The sequence below is a fragment of the Heteronotia binoei genome, chromosome 11, assembly GCF_032191835.1.
Source record: "Heteronotia binoei isolate CCM8104 ecotype False Entrance Well chromosome 11, APGP_CSIRO_Hbin_v1, whole genome shotgun sequence".
NCBI classification, from domain to species: Eukaryota; Metazoa; Chordata; class Lepidosauria; order Squamata; family Gekkonidae; genus Heteronotia; species Heteronotia binoei.
The window spans coordinates 65,435,444-65,460,081 of record NC_083233.1 but is presented as its reverse complement, the minus strand read 5'-3'; the positions used below and the strand labels follow the sequence as shown (position 1 = coordinate 65,460,081).

Sequence of the window (24,638 nt, the reverse complement as noted above, 5' to 3'; positions counted from 1 at the left end):
CTGGGACCAGTTAGAAGCAGCAGTCCTTCTCATTATTCTTTGCAGCTCGCAGGATAATAGAAGTTTGTTCCCATTGAGCTCCTTATTATAAACCACAAGAGACCAAAGCGACACCCACCTCCATCATCAAAGCCTGTTAGTATTAAGCAAACAAGTCAGCTACACCCTGGTAGTTAATAGCTGTTACAGCACTCAAAATACAAGATTGCATTACTATGTTCCATGATTGCTAGGTGGGTGGGTTGGGACCTACCTAAGAGTTTCCAAGGGGCTTTTTCAAGTGCATTGCCAGGCTGCCAACACCGAATGTTCCATGAGCAAGTGAAATGGTTACAGAGATCTCATTTCCAAGCTGAAATTCTGAATTATGGTTATTCCAGGTTGGGAAATTCCTGGATACTTGGGGATAAATCCTGGGGAAGATGGGGTTTAGGGAGAGAAGGGACCTCAGAAGGATATAATATACCCCACCAAAGCAGCCATTTCCTCCAGAGGAACCAGTCTCTGTAATATGGAGATGAACTGCAATTGTGGGAAAGCTCCCGGCCCCACCTGGAGGTTGGCAACCCTATAAACGGTCACCACTGTGGAACTCTTTGACACAAGAAGGCAGCGATAACCACCAGTCTTGTCAGCTTCCCAAGCAGCTTAAAAACAGCCAATAGGCCCATCACTGTCTCTCAGCTGTGAAGTTCAGAGGCAGCATTCTGGTGGCCTGCATAGTTCTTCTTGTTACCTTTGACCACTGCTTGTAGGTTTCTCAGGGGCATGTGGTTGACTTCTGTGGGAAACACAATGCTCACCTAAATAAGCCCTTTGGTCTACTCCGGGAGGATTCTACTTATGTTCTGCTTTGGACTCTATGAGAAAGATGCGCACAGGTCTTTGGGCTTTTCCAGGGGCCTTTGACATGCCACAGAGTGGATGAAATTAATGCTCATACACTGCCAGACAAGCTAAGTCTTTTTAAAAAATGTGTGTGTGTGAAGTGCCATCGAGTCGCAACTGACTTATGGCAACCCCACAGGGGTTTTCAAGGCAAGAGAGATTTGTAAGTAGTTTGCCATCGCCTGTCTCTTGGTGGTCTCCCATCCAAATACTAAGCAGGGCCACAATCCTTTCAGAAGTCATTTGGAGATCTGATGAGATTAAACTAGCCTGGGCTATCAAGGCCTCCAAAGAAGACAGTGATGTCATGGACCCTCACCATATGCCAGAAGCCTCCACATATGTACTGCAAGGGCTAGCAAGGTTCTGAATATTGTGCCAAAGTGCTAAAGAAGCCAAAAGATTCCAGTAAGTCATGCTAGCCTGTGGAAGCTGCGCATCAATCACTTTGCATATTTTGGGTTGAGAAATACTTGGAGATTTTGGAGGTGGGGCCTGAAGTGGGTGAAATTTGGGGAGGAGAGGAATCTCAGCAAAGGACAATGCCATAGCGTCGACCCTCCAAAGCAGCCATTTTTTCTCCAAGGGAACTGATTTTTATTGTTTGGAGGTAAGTTGTAATAGACGGAGATCTTCAGGCCCCACCTGGAGGTTGGGAACCCTAACTCTGAGAGTATGCCACTCTCCTCATGGTGACAGGCACAAACTTACCTAGTGTGGCATTGTGTTTACAGTATCAGACTAGGACCTGGCAGCACCAGGTTCAAATATCCACTCATGAAAGTCACTAAGCAACCTTGGGCCAGTCAACTGTCTTTCAGCCTAACTACAGAGTTGAGGCAAAGATAAAATGGAGGAGACAGAACTGTGTATTCCGCCCTGAGCTCATTGGAGGAAAGGTGGGACAAAAATGCACCAAATAAACAAATACATGAATAAATCAGTAGTGGCTTGTAGCCTACCATCTGTGCACAGAAAACCCAAGGAGTTTCCCCACATTTCTCTCCCTTCCAAAACCCACATAGACCAAAAGCCATGCAGTTTGGGTCACAGAGGACAAGAGTGAACATAAGAACTTAAGAGAAGCCATGTTGGATCAGGCCAATGGCTCATCAAGTCCAACACTGTTACACAGTGGCCAAAAACCCCCAAGTGCCATCAAGACGTCCACTAGTTGGGCCAGGACACAAGCCCCCCCCCCCCCCCAGCACCAAGAATACACAACATCACTGCCCCAGACAGAGAGTTCCATCTACACCCTGTGGCTAATAGCCACTGATGGACCTCTGCTCCATATGGTTATCCAATCCCGTCTTGAAACCATCTATAAAGATGGTATTAGGGAGTAAAATCCTCCCCCACCCCAAAACTGTGCCTGGGGGGAAAAGATGACAATTTCATCTCCTCGTCCCTCTTCACTTCAGCCTGCTGATTTTGCTTGGCTATTCCTTCTAAGTCCATGCCAACCCCTTACCCTCAGGAACTATCTTTCCAGGGGCCAGAAGGGGCAGCAAGAACAGGGGAAAACTCTGCCTTCTGTGTGAGGATGGTTGGATGTAGACCAGAGCAACAGATGTACATCACAGAAGAGATAAATGTCAAAGAGAAAGAGCACAAGTCGCACATTACTGCGGCTCTTAATTGGCACTTCTGGTTTAAAACGTAACAGCTTTCTAACTCTGATTCTGAATGTAAAGTATATGGTTGGTTTCACCCTAGAGATGCTAAATCCAAGAGCAGCACAGTATACAGGTGTTAGCATCCTAGCTTAGGACTGGAGAATTCTAGGTTCCAGTCCCCCATCAACTCTAAAGCTCGCCAGGTGACACTCTCTCAGCCTAAACTACCTCATAGGATGATTGCAAGGATAAAATTAAATAACACCATGAACATTTCCTGAAGGAAAGGCAAGATAAAAATGTGACAGAGCCATGGGGATGTCTCTGCAATGGTGGTTATCAATGTTTACTGGACTTTCAGGCTGTAGGTCAGTACAGAGTTTTTCTCTCTAAGGTAAAATGTTATACTCAGGGCTTTTTTTGTAGCAGGAACTCATTCGCATATTAAGCCACACACCCCTGATGCAGCCAATCCTCCCAGAGCTTACAGGGCTCTTCTTACAGGGCCTACTGTAAGTACTTGGAGGATTGGCTACCTCAGGGGTGTGTGGTCTAATATACAAAGGAGTTCCTGCTACAAAAAAAAAGCCCTGGTTATACTCATAATGTAGCTGCCCACTGTGTAATGGATGCTATTCTATCCCACTGTCTCCTTCCAATGGCCACCTTGCCAGATTGATCCAGCTGCCATTTTTTCACCCTGCAGCAATCAGCACATGGATTGTCACACATGACAACTGGCTTTTAAGCTGTTTCTTGTGCATTGAGCATGTGTGCACTGCGAGTTCACGTAATTGCGTTTCTCCTGCACCACAATAGGAATAAACGACTTTGATGGCTCCCCCCCACTGCTCACACGAAACAGGCTGGATACTAATCTGTATGCCATCTTTCCATGTTCCAAAATTTAATAATATTTCCCCTGTCAAAAAAAAAAATCCTTGAGCATTCAAAGAAAAATATCTCTGCTAAGGAGGAAAGGAAGGACGCTAGCACAGTTTAAGGACAACTGTAGTAAGAAAGTTGTGCATACCTTGGAGTCCCCATAGGTTGTGCCTCTGTTATTTCCACAGCGTTAACAAAAGAGACCGCTTTTGGGCCATACGAAGGTGACCTAGGTATCCCACCGGGGGATGATGGGACTTGATGGCCAGGAGACTTGAAGGAGCCATTGCTCATCCTGCCCTGCAATGCTTGGTGGGCTTGGACATTGTTATTGGCTAAGTCAGCTTGAAGGGAAGGAGTGGAAGTCCTTGATGTTCTGGTCATGGCGCTGGAGAGGGAAGTAACCGAGGCCTGCAGGACAGGGTTCCTTGCGCTAAAACTGCTTGCGGCCATCAGGTTGTCTCTAGAGCCGTATCTCAAGACGATGCTCCGAGGGTCTTCCGACAGCATGCTGACTTGCTGAAGGCTGTAAGAACTAGGGGTGTCGTACACACCAGAGTCTGCAAACACAGAGTCTGGGTGAGAGAGGAGGAGTTTTTCCCTCTCCTCCATTTCCTTCCTCTCCTGAATGGATGCCATAATGGTTTTCGACAGGTTGTCATAGCGGACCGGTGAGGGGTCACGTGGGTGTGAAGCCGGGCTGCCCAGCACGGGGCTGAAGCTCTGTGGGGGTGGGCGCTGAAGCTCTCTGCCTCGCAGGTGGCACATTTTGGCAGACAAATATGGCGAGTGGTACCCAATGGAGCCCACAGCGGAATGAGCTATGCACCTCCTCCCTGAGGGGGACATGGGGTTGAGCAAACTGTCATAAGACAAACTTCCGTTCCTGTTCGACAAAGAGTTGGGGGAAAAGATGCTCTTGTAAGGTGTGGAGGCAGCCCCTTCTGACTTCAGGGGATGGAGGGGCATTTTGTCTAACCCTCGCCGGCTGGCGGATTTTAGGCTCAAAGACCTCGAATTGACAGCAAAGGAGTCTATCTGGAGTGGAGAAGACTGGTAGGTCTTGTGGAGGGAGCTCTTCCGATAGCTGGGGATATCGACGCTCGGTTCTGACTGGTAATCGAGGCTGCTGTCGTTCTCCTCCATGACGGCTGCTTGCTTGTGGCCATCCTGTATGGAGATCTGGAAAAGAGATAAGAGATAAGGCAGCAGGGCCAAAGAAAGGGAGGCAGAATACAGGCCACAATACTCTTGGAACGTCTCCTCTTTGCAAAATGGGACCATTTCCCTCTTTTCTTTGCAGTCACCATATACTTGGACTCCTTTATGGAATGCAGTACAAAAGTTGGAACAAGGTGACAGAGATATCACAATCACACTTGAGCTATATCCAGGTGGGCAGCCATGTTGGTCTGAAGCAGTAGAACAAAGCAAGGGTCAAGTTGCACCTTTAAGACCAACAAAGTTTTATTCGGAATGTAAGCTTTCGTGTGCTAGAAGCACACTTCATCAGACAATAGCACACATTCTAGCATACGAAAGCTTACATTCTGAATAAAACTTTGTTGGTCTTAAAGGTGCATCTTACTTTGTTCTACACTTGTGGGTTCTCCTCAACTCCTGTGTGTGCACTGCACAGTGAAAATCAGGAACACAGTGCACACGACAGGGGGCTTCAGCACCATAATATCAGCCTGTAATAGTCCCAGGGTGCTGTTTGGAGAAACCCAAATGTTCTCTGAGATATCCATGGGTTTCCCCCAAGAGACCTAATAGTACCACCCTTGGGCTGTTTCAGGACGTGAAAACTGTGCAGGCACAAAGGCCAAAGCCCCTTCTCAACATGCCCTGCATTCCTGACCCTAACTTACAACTTAAAGACCCTTTCTACACAAAGCCCTGCTCGATACTAGTATTCTCTTCCATCCACCCAGTTCTACAGACAGTTCGAAACCAGCTGAAGCATGCATAAAACTATAATATTTTGAATGAGAGGCACACTGAAGCCATTTGTCAGGTAATAAAGGTGAAGCTCTCAAGGTAATCTTTTCAGCTGTGGGCAGCTCGGTGCCATAATAGCACACTGCAAACTTGCCTTTTGAAAGCTCTCAGTCGGGCGACAAGTACCCAAAGAAAGATGGATGAGCCATTACAGTGAACTTTAAAAAAGGCACTTTCCTGAAGCAGGATTTCTTAATGGGTGTCTGCCTCCCATTTTCAAAGCTAAGAGGGCAATCATCATAGGCATAGAGCCTATATATGGTTTCCACATCTTCCTTTGTATGCTGCAGAGGTGGTTCTCCACTATGGAGTATGTATCCCTTAGGCAGGGGAGGAATTCTAGCAGGAGCTCCTTTGCATATTAGGCCACACACCCCTGATGTAGCCAATCCTCCAAGAGCTTACAAGACTCTTTTTTGTAAGCTCTTGGAGGACTGGCCACATCAGGGGTGTGTGGCCTAATATGCAAAGGGGCTCCTGCTAGAATTCCACCCCTGCCCTTAGGTGCTAAGCATTTTGCAGCTTATTGAAAGACACTGCGTATAAACAGAAATCCCTAGCAGCACACAGAGAATCTATGCTTCACAACACAGGACTGCCTTCATAAAATTGTCACAGGGGGTTTGAACAATGGAGCCCAGAAGCAAGCATTTGGGGCGGAGGGGGTTAAGAAAGAAAGAGCACAATGAAAGTTAGATGTTCCGGAACTCTGATCCTGAGAGCTCCTGCCCAAAATGAGGCCTGCAGCAACCCTCACTGAAATGCTTGATTTTGCAGCCACATCATACCCACAGAACAAGAGGCATGAATGGCATAAAACCTTTTCATCATACATTGCAATATATTTAATTATGAACTGAAGGTTAAGTAAAGTCATTCATTTCATGATTTTTTCCCCCTAATTAAACTGCACAATTTAAAAAAAAACAATGGGTGATTCATATCTTATTTCTAGAAACTAACACACAAGCTTAATGTCTCAAATATGTAATCTACTAGTTTGGGCAGGGAAACACACGAGAAGGATTGTATGCAATATTTCAGATCTTCCAAGAGCAAGAATTTTCGTTTTGGGGTGCACTTCTTTCACAGAACTTTTTTTGCAGTATGGTATGTATCAAATTCCTCCTTCTGAAAGCAAGCCACACACTGTAATACTCAAATCTCTAAACTCCAGGGAGGTAGCCGTATTACTCTGTTGTAACCAGATCAACAGAGAATCTTGTGGCACCTTAAACATTAACTGATTTATTGTTGAATAAGCTTTCACGACTCAGAGCTCACTTTGTTAGCCACATCATTAAAGTATGAGAGGGAGAAGAAGGAGAAGTTATGTTTGAATTGATTAGCCATGTAATTCCTGGGAATTAATCCCAGAGTGAGGCCAAGAACAAATCTTTCATGCTTATCTCAAGGACTATGCAAAAAGTATTTAAAGCCTTGCTTCTTGCAATTCAAGGCCACTTACAAACTAATTAAAGCAATACAGCAAATTGCTAAGAACACCTAAACATTAAATATGTAATTTTTTTTTAAAGCACCAGAGACAAATCCAGGACTTTTTTGAGCAGGAATGCACAGGAACGCAGTTCTGGCTGGCTTGGCATCAGGAGGTGTGGCCTAATATGCAAATGAGTTTCTGCTGGGCTTTTTTTACAAAAGGAAAGGAAAGGTCCCCTGTGCAAGCACCAATAGTTTCCAACTCTGGGGTGACACTGCTCTCACAAAGTTTTCACAGCAGACTTTTTACGGGGTGGTTTGCATTGCCTTCCCCAGTCATCTACATTCCGCCCCCCCCCCCCAGCAAGCTGGGTACTTCCATTTACTGATGGAAAGCTGAGTCAACCTTGAGCTGGCTACCTGAAAACCCAGCTTCCGCCGGGGATCGAACTCAGGTCGTGAGCAGAGCTTAGAACTGCAGTATTGCAGCTTTAACACTCTGCCCCATGGGGCTCTTGCTTTTCTACAAAAAGCCCTAAGCAAAGCAATGGTGACATCAGTGGGTGTGGCTTAATATGCAAATGAGTTCCTTCTGGGCTTTTTCTGCAAAACCTTGAACAAATCTACCAATGAATCTACTCTTACTTACAATATAATAATAATAATAATAATAATAATAATAATAATAATAATAATAATAATAATAATAATAATAATAATAATAATAATAATATTAATTTGTATCCTGCCCTCCCCACCGAAGCAGGCTCAGGGCAGCTCACAACACAGGTACTTCAACAATTAAAACAATATATATTATACGTACATACATATTATAAATCAAACATTTATAAAATTAATCATCATTGTAATTAACAAGCATTCTAAGATTAGATTAATATTAAAATCTTGATGTTATGCATCGCACAGTTTTTCCGTGGTGACGGTATTCATTCAACAATATGCTGTAAGATCATTAAGTAAAGGCCAGCTGAAAAAGAGCAGTCTTGCAGGCCCTGCGGAACTGAGCAAGGCTCAGGCACTGAAATTAATAGACGTTGGTTACATGGAAAACCAGTTCCAACAAGCTGCTTCAGAGACAGGCCAACACGGCTTCCCATTTTGATCTATCTCCATATGACTACACACTTAAAGTGGTACAGACAGACCAGCCCTTGGTTTACCATCTCTGCAAGACCTAGGCCTCCATGTTAGATAGGAACTGGCTCTTTGGTTGACTTAGATATTTTCACAGTTTTGGAATCCTCGGTTCTGAAAAAGGATTTTCTTCTTTCAATTCAAATATACCAAAGCAAGATGCGCCTCTGACAAAATTCTGCAGCATGCTGCTTCCTTTAAACTGAGAATACTGTATCTGATGTAAAAATGCCTAGGTGTGTAAGATGCCACCGAGTCACAGCGAACTTATGGTGACCTTGTGGAGTTTGCAAATGCAAGGGATTAACAGAGGTGGCTTGCCACTGCTTGCCTCTTGGTAGCACCGCTGCACCTCCTTGGTGGTCTCCCATCCAAGCACTAACCAGAGCTGATCCTGCTTAGCTTCTGATGAGATCAGGCTAGCCTGGGCCATCCAGGTCAAGGCAGATGTAATAATAATTACCAGTTAAAACCACTCTCATTCATAACCACTCAGATCTAGAACTTTCCCCCCTGCATAAATGTGGATGTTTATATATGCCTGCCTTTTGAGGTCCAAACACCTTGCGTCTAACGGATGGGTACTGTCTGTGGCAGTTTATGCAAGATGAAGTGTCATTGAGGAACAAAGCAGGAGTCAAGTTGCACCTTTAAGACCAACCAATTTTTATTCAGAACGTAAGCTTTCGTGTGCTCTCTTAAGCACACTTCATCAGACGAGGGGATCAGGTATTGTCTTAAAGGTACTACTTGACTCCTGCTTTGTTCTCCTGCTTCAGACCAACACAGCTGCCCACTTGGATCTGTCATTGAGGAGATACCTTTCTTAAGCACTTTAAATCCTCACCTGTTCAGATGCTCCATGATAGTGTACTTTAGGATTGTTACTGAAAGCTGGGCGATACTTATACATTGCCGGTGTGGGAGGGCTGATCAGTTTGGGCGAAAGGCTGCTCTCTGGGAAAAGAAAGAAAGAAAAGAAATGAACTAAAACCGATGCATATTTATGTGCAAGAGTACACACCGGGAGTCCCCACCCTAGCTGAGTTAAGGAGCACTTTGGAATGTTGAGTGCCCCACAAAAGGTGAGATCACACAAGAGATTTGGCCACCCCTCCCCTCTGGACTTAATGTGCATGATCACACGCACATATCTGCCCCTGAGTCCTGCTCATACTTACCTCATCTTAGGACAGGTTGGAACCAGAGAAACAGCTACCAGGAAGATCCCAGCCTGTCCTAAGATGAGGTAAGTATAGGCAGGACTTGGGGGCAGATGTGCATGTGTGATAGTGCATATTAAATCCAGGAAATCTCTAAAGCGCATACAGAGTGCGTTTCCTGGCAGTCTGAATGGCTGGGGTGCCCTTCATGTGCAGGAGCAGTCTGAAGACTCCTCTTGCGCGTGTGCCGCCCGTGCCACTCCCAGCAGCAGGACGGGGGCTGTGTGATTGCCACAGCATGCATCAAAGAGCACCAGCTTTTTCAAAGCCACGATACTACTGTGCCAAATACCCAATGTGATTTCACCCAAAGTGTCTAGCATGGGGAATCATCTCCTTGCTTTGGGGAAGAGATACTAGCATGGTCACTGTGAGCTCAAAGCTCAGTGATATAAGAAGGTCTGTTAGCTGTACATTGATTATTTTCACCTGCTTGATCTCCTTGTCTCTTCTTGGTTTGTTAAGGTTTACTTTTCTTTGTCTGAGAACCTGGTGATCCACTCCGAATCAGAGTAGACAATGCGAGGCTAGATTAATCAATTACCTAACCGACTGTAAGCCAGCTTCATTTCAGAGTACTTTATTCAAACAGTGCACGCCAGTTTGGTGTAGTGGTTAAGTGTACGGACTCAGTTTAAAGAGGCCTGTAATGGCTGCTTCCACACCAAGGTTTTTCTCCACTCAGGTGTCTAACCTGGAGCTTTTAGAATCTTTTTGGAGTATCCATACAAACTCTAAACATGTTCCAATCATCCTTTCCCTGTTCTCAGTATGCTCATTCCTAAACCTGCTTTGCTATGATCTTTTGGGGAAGTGCACAGTCCAAGAGAGTTATCACAGCTTCTGAATGGGAAGGCGTCTGTTTTCAAAGGTCCCACCCACATCAGTACCATTTTCCTTCCATCGGTTGTTTGATGCCACCATTTCCACCCACTTTACAACATCCTCCACTTCTCCATTTTATCATCACAACAACCCTGTGAGGTATGTTGGGCCAAGAGTATGTATGACTAGCCCAAGGTCATCCAGCAAGCTTCCATGGCAGACTGGAAATTTGAACTTAGGTCTCTCAGATCCTAGATCAACAGTTTAAACACTACACCAGGCTAGCTATTGCTATGGTGCTGTAATTAGGGCTTTTTTTGTAGCAGGAACTCCTTTGCATATTAGGCCAAACACCCTTGATGTAGCCAATCCTCCTGGAGCTTATAGTAGGCCATGTCCTAAGAGCCCTGTAAGCTCTTGGAAGACTGGCTACATCAGAGGTGTGTGGCCTAATATGCAAAGGAGTTCCTGCTACAAAAAAAAGCCCTGGCTGTAATGATATACCATTTGCTGATTTTCAGAAAGCCCTTCAGTGGCACGGCAGGGAACAAATGCAGGGAAAATGGCAGCAGATGGTGGATACGGTATAGAAAGTCCTCATGTCCTGTGATCACACACACAAAATAATGCACTTTCAATTCGCTTTCAATGCACTTTCCAACTGGGTTTTGCCAGTTCAGACAATAAAATCCAGTTGGAAAGTGCCTTGAAAGTGGATCGAAAATGCACTTTTTTGCATGTGTGATCACAACCAGTAAGAAGCTCCAAGCTTCTGCATTCACAGCAGCAATGACTGCAAAACAGAGAATCCACACTATATGGCTGTGGCCAGTATCCTGTCTGGCTTCAAAAGTAAAGCCCCAATACCTTCACTGCTCCCCAGTTCACTATATTTGCTGGAATCTCCTTTGGGTGGTAGAGGTGGCTGGATATCCAGGCTTTTGTCTTCCAACCCTTCCAGGCTAACTTTAGACTGAAAAATAACCCAATAAAGCAAATTAATATCATTTCAAGGTCCAGAAGGCACTGCACATCTAATGTAAGATAACAGAGAACAGAAGTCATGCAAACTCTTCAAATTAAGGAAATGGTTGTGCCTGTCTTCTCATTGTGCTTGGCTAAATATTATCTACTGAATATTATGGTATTACTTCCCGGCACGGAGGCATCTGAAAGTATTTAGGCATGCACACAACCTATTCAAAGACATTCCCATCAGCTGGCTTCTTGGCTAGATCTGGGTCAAGGGATTGCTCCATATGTCTCTTAATACCAGAGGCCTCTTGATCCTTTTTCAAGTGTATCTATAACTCTGAGGTCTAGAAAACCTTGTTTTCTGTTTAGGATTGCACTTTAATACTCATCTGGGTCTCCGCTCCATGCTCCCCTCCAGCAAGCCTTGGAAAGCATGGGGGGAAATCTTGAAACGTAATGAATGCAACAAATCTGGATGTATTAATATTAATGTATTAAAATGTAATTAATGCATTAAATATTATTGCTATTAATGGATTAAGACCTTATGCATATTAATTGTTTCCTTGGCATATTTTATGTCCATTATTGCAGGGGTCCCCAACCCCCGGGCCCTAGACTGGTACCGGTCCGTGGCCTGTTTCCGAGTGGGCTGCGCAGCTGCCCCCACCTTCCCGCGCAGCCTCGCCGTCCCCTGTTTATACCACTTTAAGGCCGGGGAAGGTGCCATGAAGCGCTTTCCAGGCTGACCTCCCCCACCCCCTGCTGATCAGCTGATCCAATCAGTGGGGAAAACTGCAGCAGCAGCGGTGAGGGACGGCTGTTGTAATTTTCCTGGCGGATTGGATCAGCTGATCGGGGGGGGGGGTGGAGGTCTGGAAGGCGCTTCACCTTAAAGTGATAAAGTGGCCTTAAAGTGGTAAAAACAGGAGGCAGTGAGGCTGCATGGGGGCGGGCGGCAAGGCTGCGGGGGGCGGGACAGAGGAGGAAACGGTGGGGGAGGAAGAGGCGCCTTGGGGGAGTGGGGGGCGGCCACTGGCTCTGGGGCCACAGTGGGCCGGCCAGCCCTGGGGTCGGTCCCTGGGATAAAAAAGGTTGGGGGCCTCTGTATTATTGTACTCAGAATCATGGTAGCTGAAAAAATGTTGCTTCCTTTCTGAGGCTTGCTTACTGAAGAAATTGTGTACTCGGTGATTAGGTAATGCTCAGGGCTTTTTTTTTTTTTTTTTGCAGCAATGCAGTTCCAGCTGGCCTAATATGCAAATGAGTTCCTACTGGACCTTTTCTACAAAAAAGCCCTGCTTGAAGCAATGGTGAAGTCAGGGGTGTGGCTTAATATGCAAATGAGTTCCTGCTGGACTTTTTCTACCCCAAAGCCCTCATAATGCTGAATGGGTATGCCAAATGCGTAGTTGCATCCTTATTTTAAAATTCCATGCATGGGGATTCCTAGCTAGAATCTGGTACCTGAGGGAGCAGATGTGGGGGTGGCCCTCAAAAAGGCTCCAGCCTTACCCATCTAACAGTGCAGTCCTAAGCAGAGTTACGCCCTTCAGTGCTCACCGAAGTCAATAGGCTTAGAAGGGTTAACTCTGCTTAGAATTGCACTGTAAAGGTGGGAGGGAAGGAAAGAGAGATCCAGGTGTTGGTGGACTGGCTGTTATGGTCCCCTGGAGTTTCCTGGGGGGCTAATGCCCCCATCAGGCCCATAGCCAGGATTTCAAATGTTGGGGGCATTTAGATTTCCCACTTACATTAATTTAATTCTTGCGGGGAGCTGTGCACTGATGCTCTGTCTGTCTGACCTCTGCCAGGCTGTCCTTGGCAGCAGCAAGGCACAGGTGGGGCTTCCTTACTTTCCAAAGGGCCATCTCACCTCCCACACCCCCAGTTCTCTGAATAGGGAGGACTGACCTCTTGCAATCTGCCCGCCCGCCTCCCAGGCAGTGGCAGAGGCAGCAGGAAGAGAAAGCTGTGGGTTAGGGGCCCTGAGTCAGGGGGCCTCACCAGGAAGTCAGGGAGCAGGGCCCACACAGGCCCCCCTGCAGCTATAGCCCTGCCCCCCCCCCCAGCCTGGCCCAGCCCAGTAGCAGAAGGACAATGCTTGGCCTCGTTCAGTAAGGAGAAAGGCAGACTTCCCTCTCTCCCTTTTTGAGCTCCCCCCGCAGCCACTCCTGCAGGTACCAGATTACAACTAAGAATGCATGGAGTTTTAAAATAAGGATGCAGCTATGCATCTTTCATGCTTCAAGATTACGCATAATCTCATGAGACCATTTGAGCAGAAAGCAGCCACTCAGGAAGACAGACTAATTAATTCTTTCCCCTCTTGCTGTTTTATGTTTCCCCAATGAAAAATCGCCACTCCCAAGCAGGATGGCAGTTTCCACTGGGAAACGACACAAAGACTAAATAGCCCCTCTCTCCCCATGCTGGCCTCCCCCCTTCACATTTTGGTCTCAGAGGCTGCCTCGTTTATAAAAGGTACCCTGTAAACCACACATTGTTCTAATCAAAGAGGCTTGACTTTCACACAGATCTTGTTTTCCTACAGAAACGTACTTGTTCTCATAATCTTCCAAAACTAGAAATTATCTTCTGTTTCAAAAATGCATTTTCTATCCTGGGCTTCAGTCCACAGGTTATTAACAACAGAATAACCCTGAAGTGCCCCGAAGCTCTTTACAGAGCAGAGGCCTTGCAGAGTACAAAATGAATGTTAAATCATGTATTTATTAGTTTAAAAACATGCTGCTGGAACTGACCGGCTTTTCATCACAAATGAGGCCAGAGGGACAACTTTTCTATCACCCGAAAGGCTATGTCAGGCATTACGGAACTGGCATGGGCAAAAGGCACACATAATGGAGGGGGAACTGGAGATATGAAGTAGAAAAGCTGGTTGGATTGAACCCAGATGTTACCCAGCTCTCCAGCTTAGGATTGCCAGTTGGGGGCAGGGGATCCCCTGGTTTGGAGGCTGTCCCCCCACTTCAGGGTCATCAGAAAGTGGGTGGGGGGAGAGAAATGTTTGCTGGGCACTCCATTATTCCCTATGGAGACTGATTCCCATAAGGGTATAATGGTGAATTGATCTGTGGGTATCTGGCGCTCTAGGGGGGCTGTTGTTTGAGGTAGAGAGTTTTCAACATAGCATCCGGTGCCTCTCTTCAAAACACCCTCCAAGTTTCAAAAAGTTTGGACCGGTGGATCCAATTCTATGAGCGCCCAAAGAAGGTGCCCCTATCCTTCATTATTTCCAATCCAGGTAGCATTTCCCCCTCACCAAATTCTTTATTACAGGGGTCCCCAACCTGGTGGTGCCCATGGGTGCCATAATGCCCAGTGACACTTTTCCTGGTGTCCAGGGCTTTTTTTGTAGCAGGAACTCCTTTGCATATTAGGCCACACACCCCTGATGTAGCCAGTCCTCCAAGAGCTGACAGGGCTCTTCTTACAGGGCCTGCTGGAAGCTCTTGGAGGACTGGCTACATCAGGGGTGTGTGGCCTAATATGCAAAGGAGTTCCTGCTCCACAAAAAGCCCTGCTGGTGTCCATCAAGTGTCTTTAGAAAGTGAGCAGAGCAAGGTTGGACTTTTGTCCAGTAAAGCTTCCTATTGGCCACTGGAGAGCTAACTGGCTGTGCAGATTTTCAAAAATGCTGTTTTGGCTGCAGCTGATACTACAACACTAAGATCTTCACTGTGGGACTGAAGGTAAGCTACAGCAACCATTTTGTGGCTGGCTCTACCTCCTACAGCAATCATTTTGTGGCTGCATCTACCACCCTGTGTCAGAATTCCAAACATACCTGGCAGACTCAAAAACGTTGAGGACCCCTTGCTACAACTCTCATCTCATGTGGTTTTTGTCCATGGCAGTTCCATGATCCCCAGCATAGCATTCTTGGTGATCAAAGGGAACCCTTTTCTCCCATTTTCACCATGGAAGAGCCAGTTGTAACCAGGGCTTTTTTTGTTGCAGGAACTGCTTTTCATATTAGGCTATACCCCCCCTAATTAGCCAATCCTCCAAGAGCTTACAGTAAGCCCTGTAAGAAGAGCCCTGTAAGCTCTTGGAGGATTGGCTATAACAGGGGGGTGTAGCCTAATATGCAAAGGAGTTCCTGCTACAAAATAAGCCCTGGTTGGAAGCAATCCATAATCTCTTCTCCTGTTTCCCCCCTAATATCTTATCCCCCCAACAGCTCTGCCTGAAATGTTGATGGTTTTGGAATGACAGCAGCTGGGTAGTGTATTCTGTAGCCCCTTCTTCCCAGGACTAGAAGTTTCTTACATCTTGGGGGCTAAACAAGGAGGAGTCAGGGGCCTAAAACATTGCTCTACCTTGCTCCGGTTGAGGTTGGCTTGAATGCCGTTGTCACTGATCTTGACTGTGATCTGCCGCTCAGTTAAATCTGGTCTCAGAAAGGGTGGTTTCACGCTTACTGGCTGTTTCTTCTTTGGGTCAACAATGTATCTGAGAAATTAAAGAAGAAGACATTGGATTTATATTCCGCCCTATACTCTGAATCTCAGAGCAGTCACAATCTCTTTTAACTTCTCCCCCCACAACAGACACCCTGTGAGGTGGGTGGGGCTGAGGGAGCTCTTATAGCAGCTGTCCTTTCAAGGGCAATTTCTACAAGAGCTATGGCTGACCCAAGGCCATTCCAGCAGGTACAAGTGGAGGAGTGGGGAATCAAATCCAGTTCTCCCAGATAAGAGTCCGCACACTTAACCACTACACCAAACTGGCTCTCAAGTTAGTTAAAGATTTCTTCTTTTTTAAAAAAACCAACTCCTTGCAAATAGGAAAGAGGGGGAAAAATCCAACTCCTGTTTTGTTTGCATAGCTAAAAGAAGCATTTGTAAGTAGCCTGGGAAGTGTCATTTTTGTTACACTGAGATTTTGAGAGGACTGGATCCAGACTATAGTGGCAACTCCTACTAATTCCTTCTTCCCACTTCAAACCTTCCCATACCATTCTTTAACGTCCCCTCTAACCCAGGAGCAGAATTTTCTGGAAATCGGTGGAGTACAGTGGGAGGGGTGAGGCTGAAAATTTCCATTCTGCCATTGGAAGATTTCGTCTGGATCTAGCCAATGGCTAGTTTCTCCTACACAAGTTTCACTGGCATTAGAGAGGAGTTCCCATTCATTTCATTGGAGCTTCTGCAGGAGAGCTTCCCAATCAATTGTGCCCAGAGACGACAAAGCCGGGCAGTTTTAAGGATCACTTCTGTGCTTAGAGAGTCCTGCACTTGGAGAGTGCCTATTTCATAATACTGAAAACTGTCAAGGAGATTGAAAACCACCACTACCTTCCATTCATTATAACGCTAAGGAGCCAAGCATCAGTTTCAAGGACTTCAATTTTGTTCTGACAGTGGATAGGATCTTGTGAAAAGGCAGACTGCTATTGTAGGAGAAGGAGAATCTTTGAGACCAGGAGAATAATTGCTTTGATGATGGAGGCTGATATGGATCTGCCTGAATACTGAATTTCATCAGATAAGCAATTTCTAGCGAGCAAAATCAATTAAAAGGGGGCTGCAAAGGAAATGTACTTGAGTGCATGAGAGATTGGCCTGATTTATATACAGTTGCCAGACACCCTGTGGAGTTGGAGGGGGGTCTCCCGCCACAAGCCCTGCCCCCCGCCGGCTGTCAAATGGACTTACCATTAAAAAGAAGAAAGCCTAGGCTGAGTTGCCTGCATTGTACAGGAAATGACATCATGTCAGCTATTTCCAGGCGACACTCTGGTCTTTGGGCAAAAACTCTATGGTAGAAGTGAGTTGTGATACAAGCAATGTGGCCTAGGCCTTTTTTTTTTTTTAACTCATTATCCCCTGCCTGGCAACCCTACAGTAAATGAGGTGGGAATAAGAAGGCAGAATATTGTGGTAGGCTGTGCCATACCATTTCAACTTGGTGGAACATCAAAAAGGATCATGGGATTCTCTCCCCCATATTCAAATTTTCCTGCCATTAGAAACGCTGTCTTTGGAAATTCCTGAAGATTTGGAGGCAGTGTTTGGGTAGAACAAAGTGTGGGGAGGGGGGGAAGGTCAGCAGGAATTTCACACCAGAGTCCCCCTTCTGCTTTTTCCTCCAGGAAGCTGATCTCTATAGTCTGGAGATCAGCTGTAAACTCAGAAAAACTCTTTACTGAACACAACAAAGTGGAGACAGAAGTTTTCTCCCTCCAGGAGAGGCACAGAGAAGACTCACTGGAAAAGATAATAATGCTAGGAAAAGTCAAAGGCAGCAGGAAAACAGGAGGAGCCAACATGAGATGGATTGACTCCGTCAAGGAAGCCGCAGCCCTCCGTTTGCAAGATCCGAGCAAGGCTGTTAACAATAAGATGCTTGGAGGGTCATCACTTCATAGCGTCGCCATGAGCTGGAAGCGACTTTGAGCACTTAACACACACAAATTAGGGAAGGAGAAGTTAACTTCCAACCACACACTTTCCCCAGCTGAAATCCCCTTCCCCCTACTGGTTAGACAAAAGAGGTATCTGTCTTTTCCCCTCACTGGGGTTTAATTTGTTCTTGCACCAGAACTATCTGATGCTGGTGCTGAAACCTGCAATGCAACCAAGCACATTCCTGCTTTGAAGTGGGGTTGTGAGTCTGTCCATATAAAAAGAGTTCTCCAGCAGTTGCCAAAATAATATATGAACCAGCTGACGCATCAGTGGTAGATGGAGGATCTGAACCCAGGTTTTTCAGGTCCAAAATGCCTAGTAAGCAACAGGCTGGAACTCCCAGGACCCCTGGGACACAGCTTAGGTTAATAATGTAGCTTTTATACTCCTCTCCTCCTGGTTTACCTGGGTGCCAGAGGGCTGCAGAGAACATGTTCCACATTACCACAGCATCCTCGAGTGAAAGGATTCACTCCTCCTCGGAATTTACCTGTCACCTGCAATTATAATAATCATAGTACTTTGAACAGGTAAGAAAAACATCAATTAGGACATCTACATCACGGCTGCTGATCTCTCGTCTTCAGTATCAAAAGAGCCCTGCCGGAGCAAACCAAAGGTCCATCTACTCCAGTACCCATTTCCCAGCAGTGGCCAACCAGACGTCTCTAAGGAAGCCCTCAAGTGCAACATGAAAGCAAGTTTCTGACTTTCTTCAAAATAGTATAATTGTTTCTCTTACACCCCTCTCCCCATATCTCTGCAGAGAACATGGAGACACAAATATACGTGAAGTTGCCTCAAACTAATGGGCCACTGGCCCATCTTAAAGTATTCTGATCGGCAGGGAAATAAAAGTCTTTCCCAACGCTCACTAACCAGGGCTGTAGCCAGCAGTGGGGGGGGGGGGGGGCCACAGGGCTGGTGCCCCCTATAGAATCTGTAGCACTCCCACTGGGTACAGTCCTGTTCCTAACCAAGATTAACGTATGAAGCTGCCTTACACTGAATCAGACCATCGGTCCATCACAGTCAGTATTGTCTACTCAGACTGGCAGCAGCTCTCCAGCCGAGGTCTTTTTCAGCAACTAGAGTCTTGTTCTTTTAACAGGTAATGCCAGTGACTGAACCTGGGACCTTCTGCATGCCAAGCAGATGCTCTACCACTGGGTCACAGCCCCTTCCCTTTTGACAGATCAGGAACTGAGCCTGAAGCCTTCTGCATAAAAGACCCATTCTCTATCATGGAGACATGTCCCCTTTGTTTAAATGTTTAAAAATTGCCTCCTTACCTGTTCGTTGGTTGTGCGTCCTCGTGCCACTAGGACAATATGGAAGCCTGTGAGGCCAATGACTGGAATAAAGAACAACCCAGCCACACACATGACAGCCATCCTGTGTCCCCAACATTAAGGAAATTCTAGTGTTTAAATGAGGATGCAAATGACAGGAAGAGAAGGGAAAGCACCCCAGAGCCTTTCAGAAGGAGTCCTGGAGGATTCTAACCCTTTCCATCTCAGTGAAAATGAGAGACTGAACTATACTAAACCAAGCTCTAAAACTTTACACAAAGGGTAACAGCGTGACTGCATATCGTCCATGTTTGCGACAGAAGTTTACAATGACTATATTCTATGGCTAGGGTTGCCAATCTCCAGGTGGGGGCAGGGGATCCCCCAGTTTGGAGGCCCTCCCCCCGCTTCAGGGTTATCTGTTCTTGGCGGCCATCGCTGGTCAATTACCAGGCAAGTGATGGTGATAGCAAGCAGCCACCAAATGCTTTCTACATCTGACTGAAAAAGAAAGGAACAACTGTGATGGAGGACAAGAAGGTGATGGTGTTACACTTGGGGTCTGACTGATGCAGGGTTGCCAGTCTCCAGGTGGTGGCTGGAGATCTCCTAGAATTACAACTGTTCTCTCTAGGTTACAGAGATCAGTTCCCCTGGAGAAAATGGCTGCTTTGGAAGGGGGACCCTATTGCATTATACCCTGTGAGGTCACATCTCTCTCTTAACCCTGCCTTCGTCAGGCTCCATTCCCCAAATCTCCAGGCATTTCCCAACCCAGAGCTGGCAACCGTAGAGAAGGCCTTTTTTGAGGACCTCTCTAAACTGAACTGTCAGCCACTGATTAGATAGTTACATAGTTATGAAAGCCACTTTCTCCATACCCTCTGCAGATGCATTTTTCAGGGGCAATTTCTTTCTTTCTTTGTTTTGTGTGGTGGAACATCACGCTGCCGTGTGAGCTCCCATCTGCCATCTGAGAGTTTAATGAGAAGTAACAACAGGAGTTCCATGGATTGTACCCCTGCTGTTCTGTAAACTGCAAACAGCTGCTGGGGAGGTGCGGAGGAAGAGTTTGGATCAGGACTGCAGGTGGCATTGGGATTAACTCTCCTATGGTGTGCTATCTCCAACACACACACACACACACACTTGCAGAAAGAGAGAGACAGAGAGAAAGAGAGAGAGATAGACAGACATACACACACACAGTGTTCAGGTGCTTGTATATTTCTTTCCCTGCAAGAAAAGCATCTGGGGAGAAAGACCCCAATTTGAACTGGAGCTCAGCTGCTATTTGCAATTCAAAATACAGGGAGGGGGGAGAGTTGCTGGAGGGGAAGACAGCATTTAGCCTCTTCCTCCCATCTCTCTCCTCCACAATTTAAAATGCAATCATAAACAGAGTGACATCCCACTGATTTGAATGGACTGAATGCTGGGCCAGACCTAGAATGTCTGGCTCCCTAGGCAAGGCCAGCTTCTGGTGCCCCTCCCCTGCACTGATAACATCACTGAGTCGCATGGGGGGGGTACCTGATTTGGCACCCCCAAGAGGCCAGCACTCTAGGCAATCACCTAGTTTGCCTAATGGCAGGACTGGCCCTGAGTCAATGGTGGAAAGTGCTCTGAAGTCCCAGCCGACTTACAGCAACCCTTTAGGATTCTCAGGGCAAGAAATGTGCAGAGGTGGTTTCTTCTGCATGGTGACCCATCCAAGTACTAACCAGGGCTGACCCTGCTTAGGTTCTGAGATCTAACAAGATTGGTCTTGCCTGGGCTATCCAGGTCTGGGCTCAGTGGATTTGGAAGGGTGTAAATCTGCTGACTGTGGCAGTACAAACTTGGGTTGCCAGCTCTGGATTAGGAAATCCCTGGAGATTTAGGGGCGGCGTGTAGCGAGGGTAATGGGAAGGACCTCAGCAGAATATAATGTCATAGCCTACCCACTGTTTTCTCTAGGGAAACTGTTGTCTGTCTTCTGGAGATCAGTTGTAATTCCAGATCTCCAGCCCCAATACCAGGGCTTTTTTGTAGCAGGAACTCCTTTGCATATTAGGCCACACACCCCTGATGTAGCCAATTCTCCTGGAGCTTACAGGGCTCTTATTACAGGGCCTACTGTAAGCTCTTGGGAGTGTGTGGCCTAATATACAAATGAGTTCTTGCTACAAAAAAAGTCCTGCCCAACACAGAGATTGAAAATCTTGATACAAATCTCTCAACAGTCTTCAAAGGAGAAGAGGAGAGACTAGACTTATACCCCGCCCTTCACCCAGAGTCTCAGAGCAGTTTACAATCTCCTTCCCTTCCTCTCCCCACAACAAACATCTTGTGAAGGAGGTGGGGCTGAGAGAGCTTGAGAGAACTGTGCCTGGTCCAAGGTCACCCAGCTGGCTGCATGTGTTGAAGTGGTGAATCAAACCCAGTTCTCCAGATTAGAACCTGCCGTTGTTAACCACTGCACCAAGCTGGCTCTCTGGGGCCACAAATAAGTATTTTAATAAACCACAGAAGACATAATCCATGGGTGTTTCACATCAGGTATGGTTTGGCCTTAAAAAGAAGGCCTACGTTTGCGCAGGGAATGAGTGACTTTGGGATAGTGTGGGACAGATGACCGAGGAGGAGGAGGAAGATGATGATATTGGATTTATACATGCCCTTCACTCTGAATCTCAGAGTCTCAGAGTGGCTTGCTATCTCCTTTACCTTCCTCCCTCACAACAGACACCCTGTGAGGTAGGTGGGGCTAAGAGAGCTCTTACAGCAGCTGCCCTTTCAAGGAGAGATCTGTGAGAGCTATGGCTGATCCAAGGCCATTCCAGCAGCTGCAAGTGGAGAAGTGGGGAATCAAACCCGGTTCTCCTAGATAAGAGTCTGTGTACTTAACAACTACACCAAACGGGCTCTGGTTATAAACCAGAGAACTGTACAAAAACCAGAGAGCAAGGGCTGTGGAAGGGATAAGATAATAATATTGAGGGAATGCAGCTAGCTTTCGCGGTCCACACATCCAGTTCTTCTAGGGTGAACATTCCACTTGCCAAAAGAAGGATACGTAACGGCTGTGTGCACTGCCCCCAGTTTTTCCGCGTGGTTTAAAACGAAGATGAGTCCAAAAGTGAACACTCCAACCATGTGGGCGCTTAAGGACAGCAAGAAGAGGAAAAAATATCGGTAGTTCCTCCGTCCTATGCAGTTATTAACCCAAGGGCAATGATGGTCAAAATCCTTGTAAAGAGAGGAGAGAGAGAGAAGGTATAAGTATCAAAATGAAGCAACTTGATCCAAAAGTTATAACAAATATGTAGGCAAGGGTTAGCAACAAAATAATCTAGTTGGTGAAACAGGTATCATTCTAAGAATCGCAGCTCTGAATATTATTTGGGAAGTAAGTTAAGTTTATTGATCTCAGCATTTTGAAGACAAGTCTAAAAAAACACAAGCAGCCTTTTCTGTAATAATGACTATCTTTGGCTTCCAGTTATCCTTTTTAAATTCAGCACAGTGGCTCCTTTATCCTCCCCCAATCTGATTTTTCTCCCTTAGAAAAAAAATCACTAACATAACCTATTTATTTCATTGATTTTCTTGGGATCGTACTGCAGAGAAGCAGCGTATAACGGTGCCAAATAAGTTAACATTTTCTCTAACTTCTCATTTATCCATTTTACCTCCAGCACCCTTATTATGGTCGTAAAATAAATTCCAAACTCTGTTAAAACTAGAGGTTGTGCAAACAGACTAGGAACCCTCCAGACAAACTGGTATAAAATGATATTAACTGATGTCTTAATAAAATTCTCTGCATGTCAGGTAGCTGCTCTGCCACTGAGCCAGAGGGTCACCGTGCCCTCTGCTTGCCGTGGTCTCTCCAAGCATCTTGTCCTCCACTGGCACAATTCCTGGCTGGAGACCTCCCCCGCCTTCCAAATCCTATACAGAAAAGTTGTCAGAAGCCAAACCTTGAGTTATATTCCTATCCCTGTAAGAATTGCTAACACATGTTCAGGATTCTCTAAAATATATACGTTGAAAAGGTGTGGAGGCAACTGATACCACCAACTGCAGAACTGGAGTTTGTTTTTAGACTGTTATGTTGTTTTCAGATTGTATGTTGTTTTATTATATGTGTCTGATTTTAACCTTGTATTATTGACTGTTGTTACCCGCTCAGAGTCCATTCGGGAAAGGGCGGGCTATAAATCTAAATAAATAAATGAAATTAAGAGTCCTCAAGAGCACATCATTTTTAAACTGTTTTCTTCATATCAAGCATAGTTCACATTTCTGCTCTGACCAACTGCTACTTTTTTCTCCTTAAATCACTACCTCCCAGCAATCACAAAATCTTTCCTTGTCTTGTTTCACTTTAAGTAAAACTGTTATTTTATTATATGTTGCATCGCTGTACACCACCCTGAGCCTGCTGGGGGAGGGTCGTTTATAGATCGAATAAATCAAATCAACCCTGTGAGGTAGGTTAGGCTGAGAGGGTGTGACTGGCCCAAGGTCACCCAGCAAGCTTGCGTGACAGAGGGGGGAATTCAAACCTGAGGCTGGTTTCACACAGTGAAATTGACACAATTTTATCCCGTTGCAAAAAAAATCCACTTCAGTTTGAACCGTTTCCGGGCTAGCTCAATTGGAGAAGTGAACAAGCACTCTTCAGAGAGGGGTCGGGGGGAGAAACCCCGACCTTGCTGGAAACGGCTTGGTGCGATCACACAGCTCTTCCATTTATGAGTCGCCCCGGGGCATTCAGACAGCAGTCGATTATGCAACCTACATCCGATTCAGGGGGATGCTACCAGGGAAATCCAGGTAGCTTTTTTATGTGGATAGGAGGCGTCTAGAGACGGGATGAGTATAGGTGTGGCTCGGAGGGCAGTTGTGCTCCTGTGATCGTGCACTTTTAATCCAAATGGGAGGTGGGGCTAGGTCAGGGCAAATCTCCTGTGTGAAATCACCTTGAGTTTCCCAGATTCTAGTCCGACACTTTAACCACTATGCCACACTGGTTCTTAATTGTTATTATTATTATTTTCATTTATAGTCCAACCTTTCTCACCCGGACTCCAGATGGTTTACATGTATGATAAAAACTTTTCAGTCAGTCAGTAAGCAGATTACAACAATAGGATAACATAAGTCAGTCAGTAAGCAGATTACAAGATATGATAATCATATCATATCTTAACAGCAAATATTCCTAGTAAAAAGAAAATAGTGTATAAAACGGCGGGGGGGGGGGGGGGAGAGAACCAGGGAAGCAAAGAGATGTGTTGCATCAGCGTAGAAAACACTTTATCCCCAATAAAGGTCACCTCCTGAGCTTGATACATATGAAGCTGCCTTATACTGACTCAGACCCTCAGTCCATCAAAGTCAGTACTGTCTACTCAGATTGGCAGAGGCTCTCCAGGGTCTCAAGCTGAGGTTTTTCATGCCTATTTGCCTGGACCCTTTTTAGTTGGAGATGCCAGGGATTGAACCTGGGACCTTCCGGTTACCAAGCAGATGCTCTACCACTGAGCCACCGTCCCTCCCCTTTAGTGGCTCTCCAGGACATAGTCTCAGTGTAGTCATTTTAGTTTTTAGGGGGAGCAGGTAAAGGGAACTAAACTCTGGGCCAGATCTACACAAATTCCTGCCATTTGGAGTAGGGAGACTTTTGACAATTCTCCCTTCCCACAGGAAATCACCAGCTCTTCCCCGCTCTTCCCCGCCCCCCCCCCCCCCACACACACTGTCCCTGTATCTCAGTGGCAGCATTTTGGGGTGCAGTAGGAAGAGGGAGGTGAAGAAGTCCTGCAGCACACAAAAATCCTTCCTGTACAATTCTGGTCACTACACCTCAAAAAAGATATTCTAGCATTGGAAAAAGTGCAAAAA

At 46.0% G+C, this 24,638-nt stretch overlaps 1 protein-coding gene across 1 annotated transcript in view; it reads right to left on the bottom strand.

The window, feature by feature from the left end:
- Positions 1 to 24,638, bottom strand: part of ZDHHC8 (zinc finger DHHC-type palmitoyltransferase 8) — a 195,541-nt gene that overhangs the window by 5,584 nt on the left and 165,319 nt on the right. The window contains exons 4-10 of the mRNA XM_060249609.1: positions 21,802 to 21,974; positions 18,744 to 18,846; positions 17,857 to 17,948; positions 15,361 to 15,493; positions 10,907 to 11,012; positions 8,839 to 8,948; positions 3,541 to 4,574 (exon numbers count right to left, since the gene is read on the bottom strand). Coding sequence (XP_060105592.1) covers positions 3,541 to 4,574; positions 8,839 to 8,948; positions 10,907 to 11,012; positions 15,361 to 15,493; positions 17,857 to 17,948; positions 18,744 to 18,846; positions 21,802 to 21,974 — 1,751 coding nt within the window. The remainder of the gene's footprint in view (positions 1 to 3,540; positions 4,575 to 8,838; positions 8,949 to 10,906; positions 11,013 to 15,360; positions 15,494 to 17,856; positions 17,949 to 18,743; positions 18,847 to 21,801; positions 21,975 to 24,638) is intronic.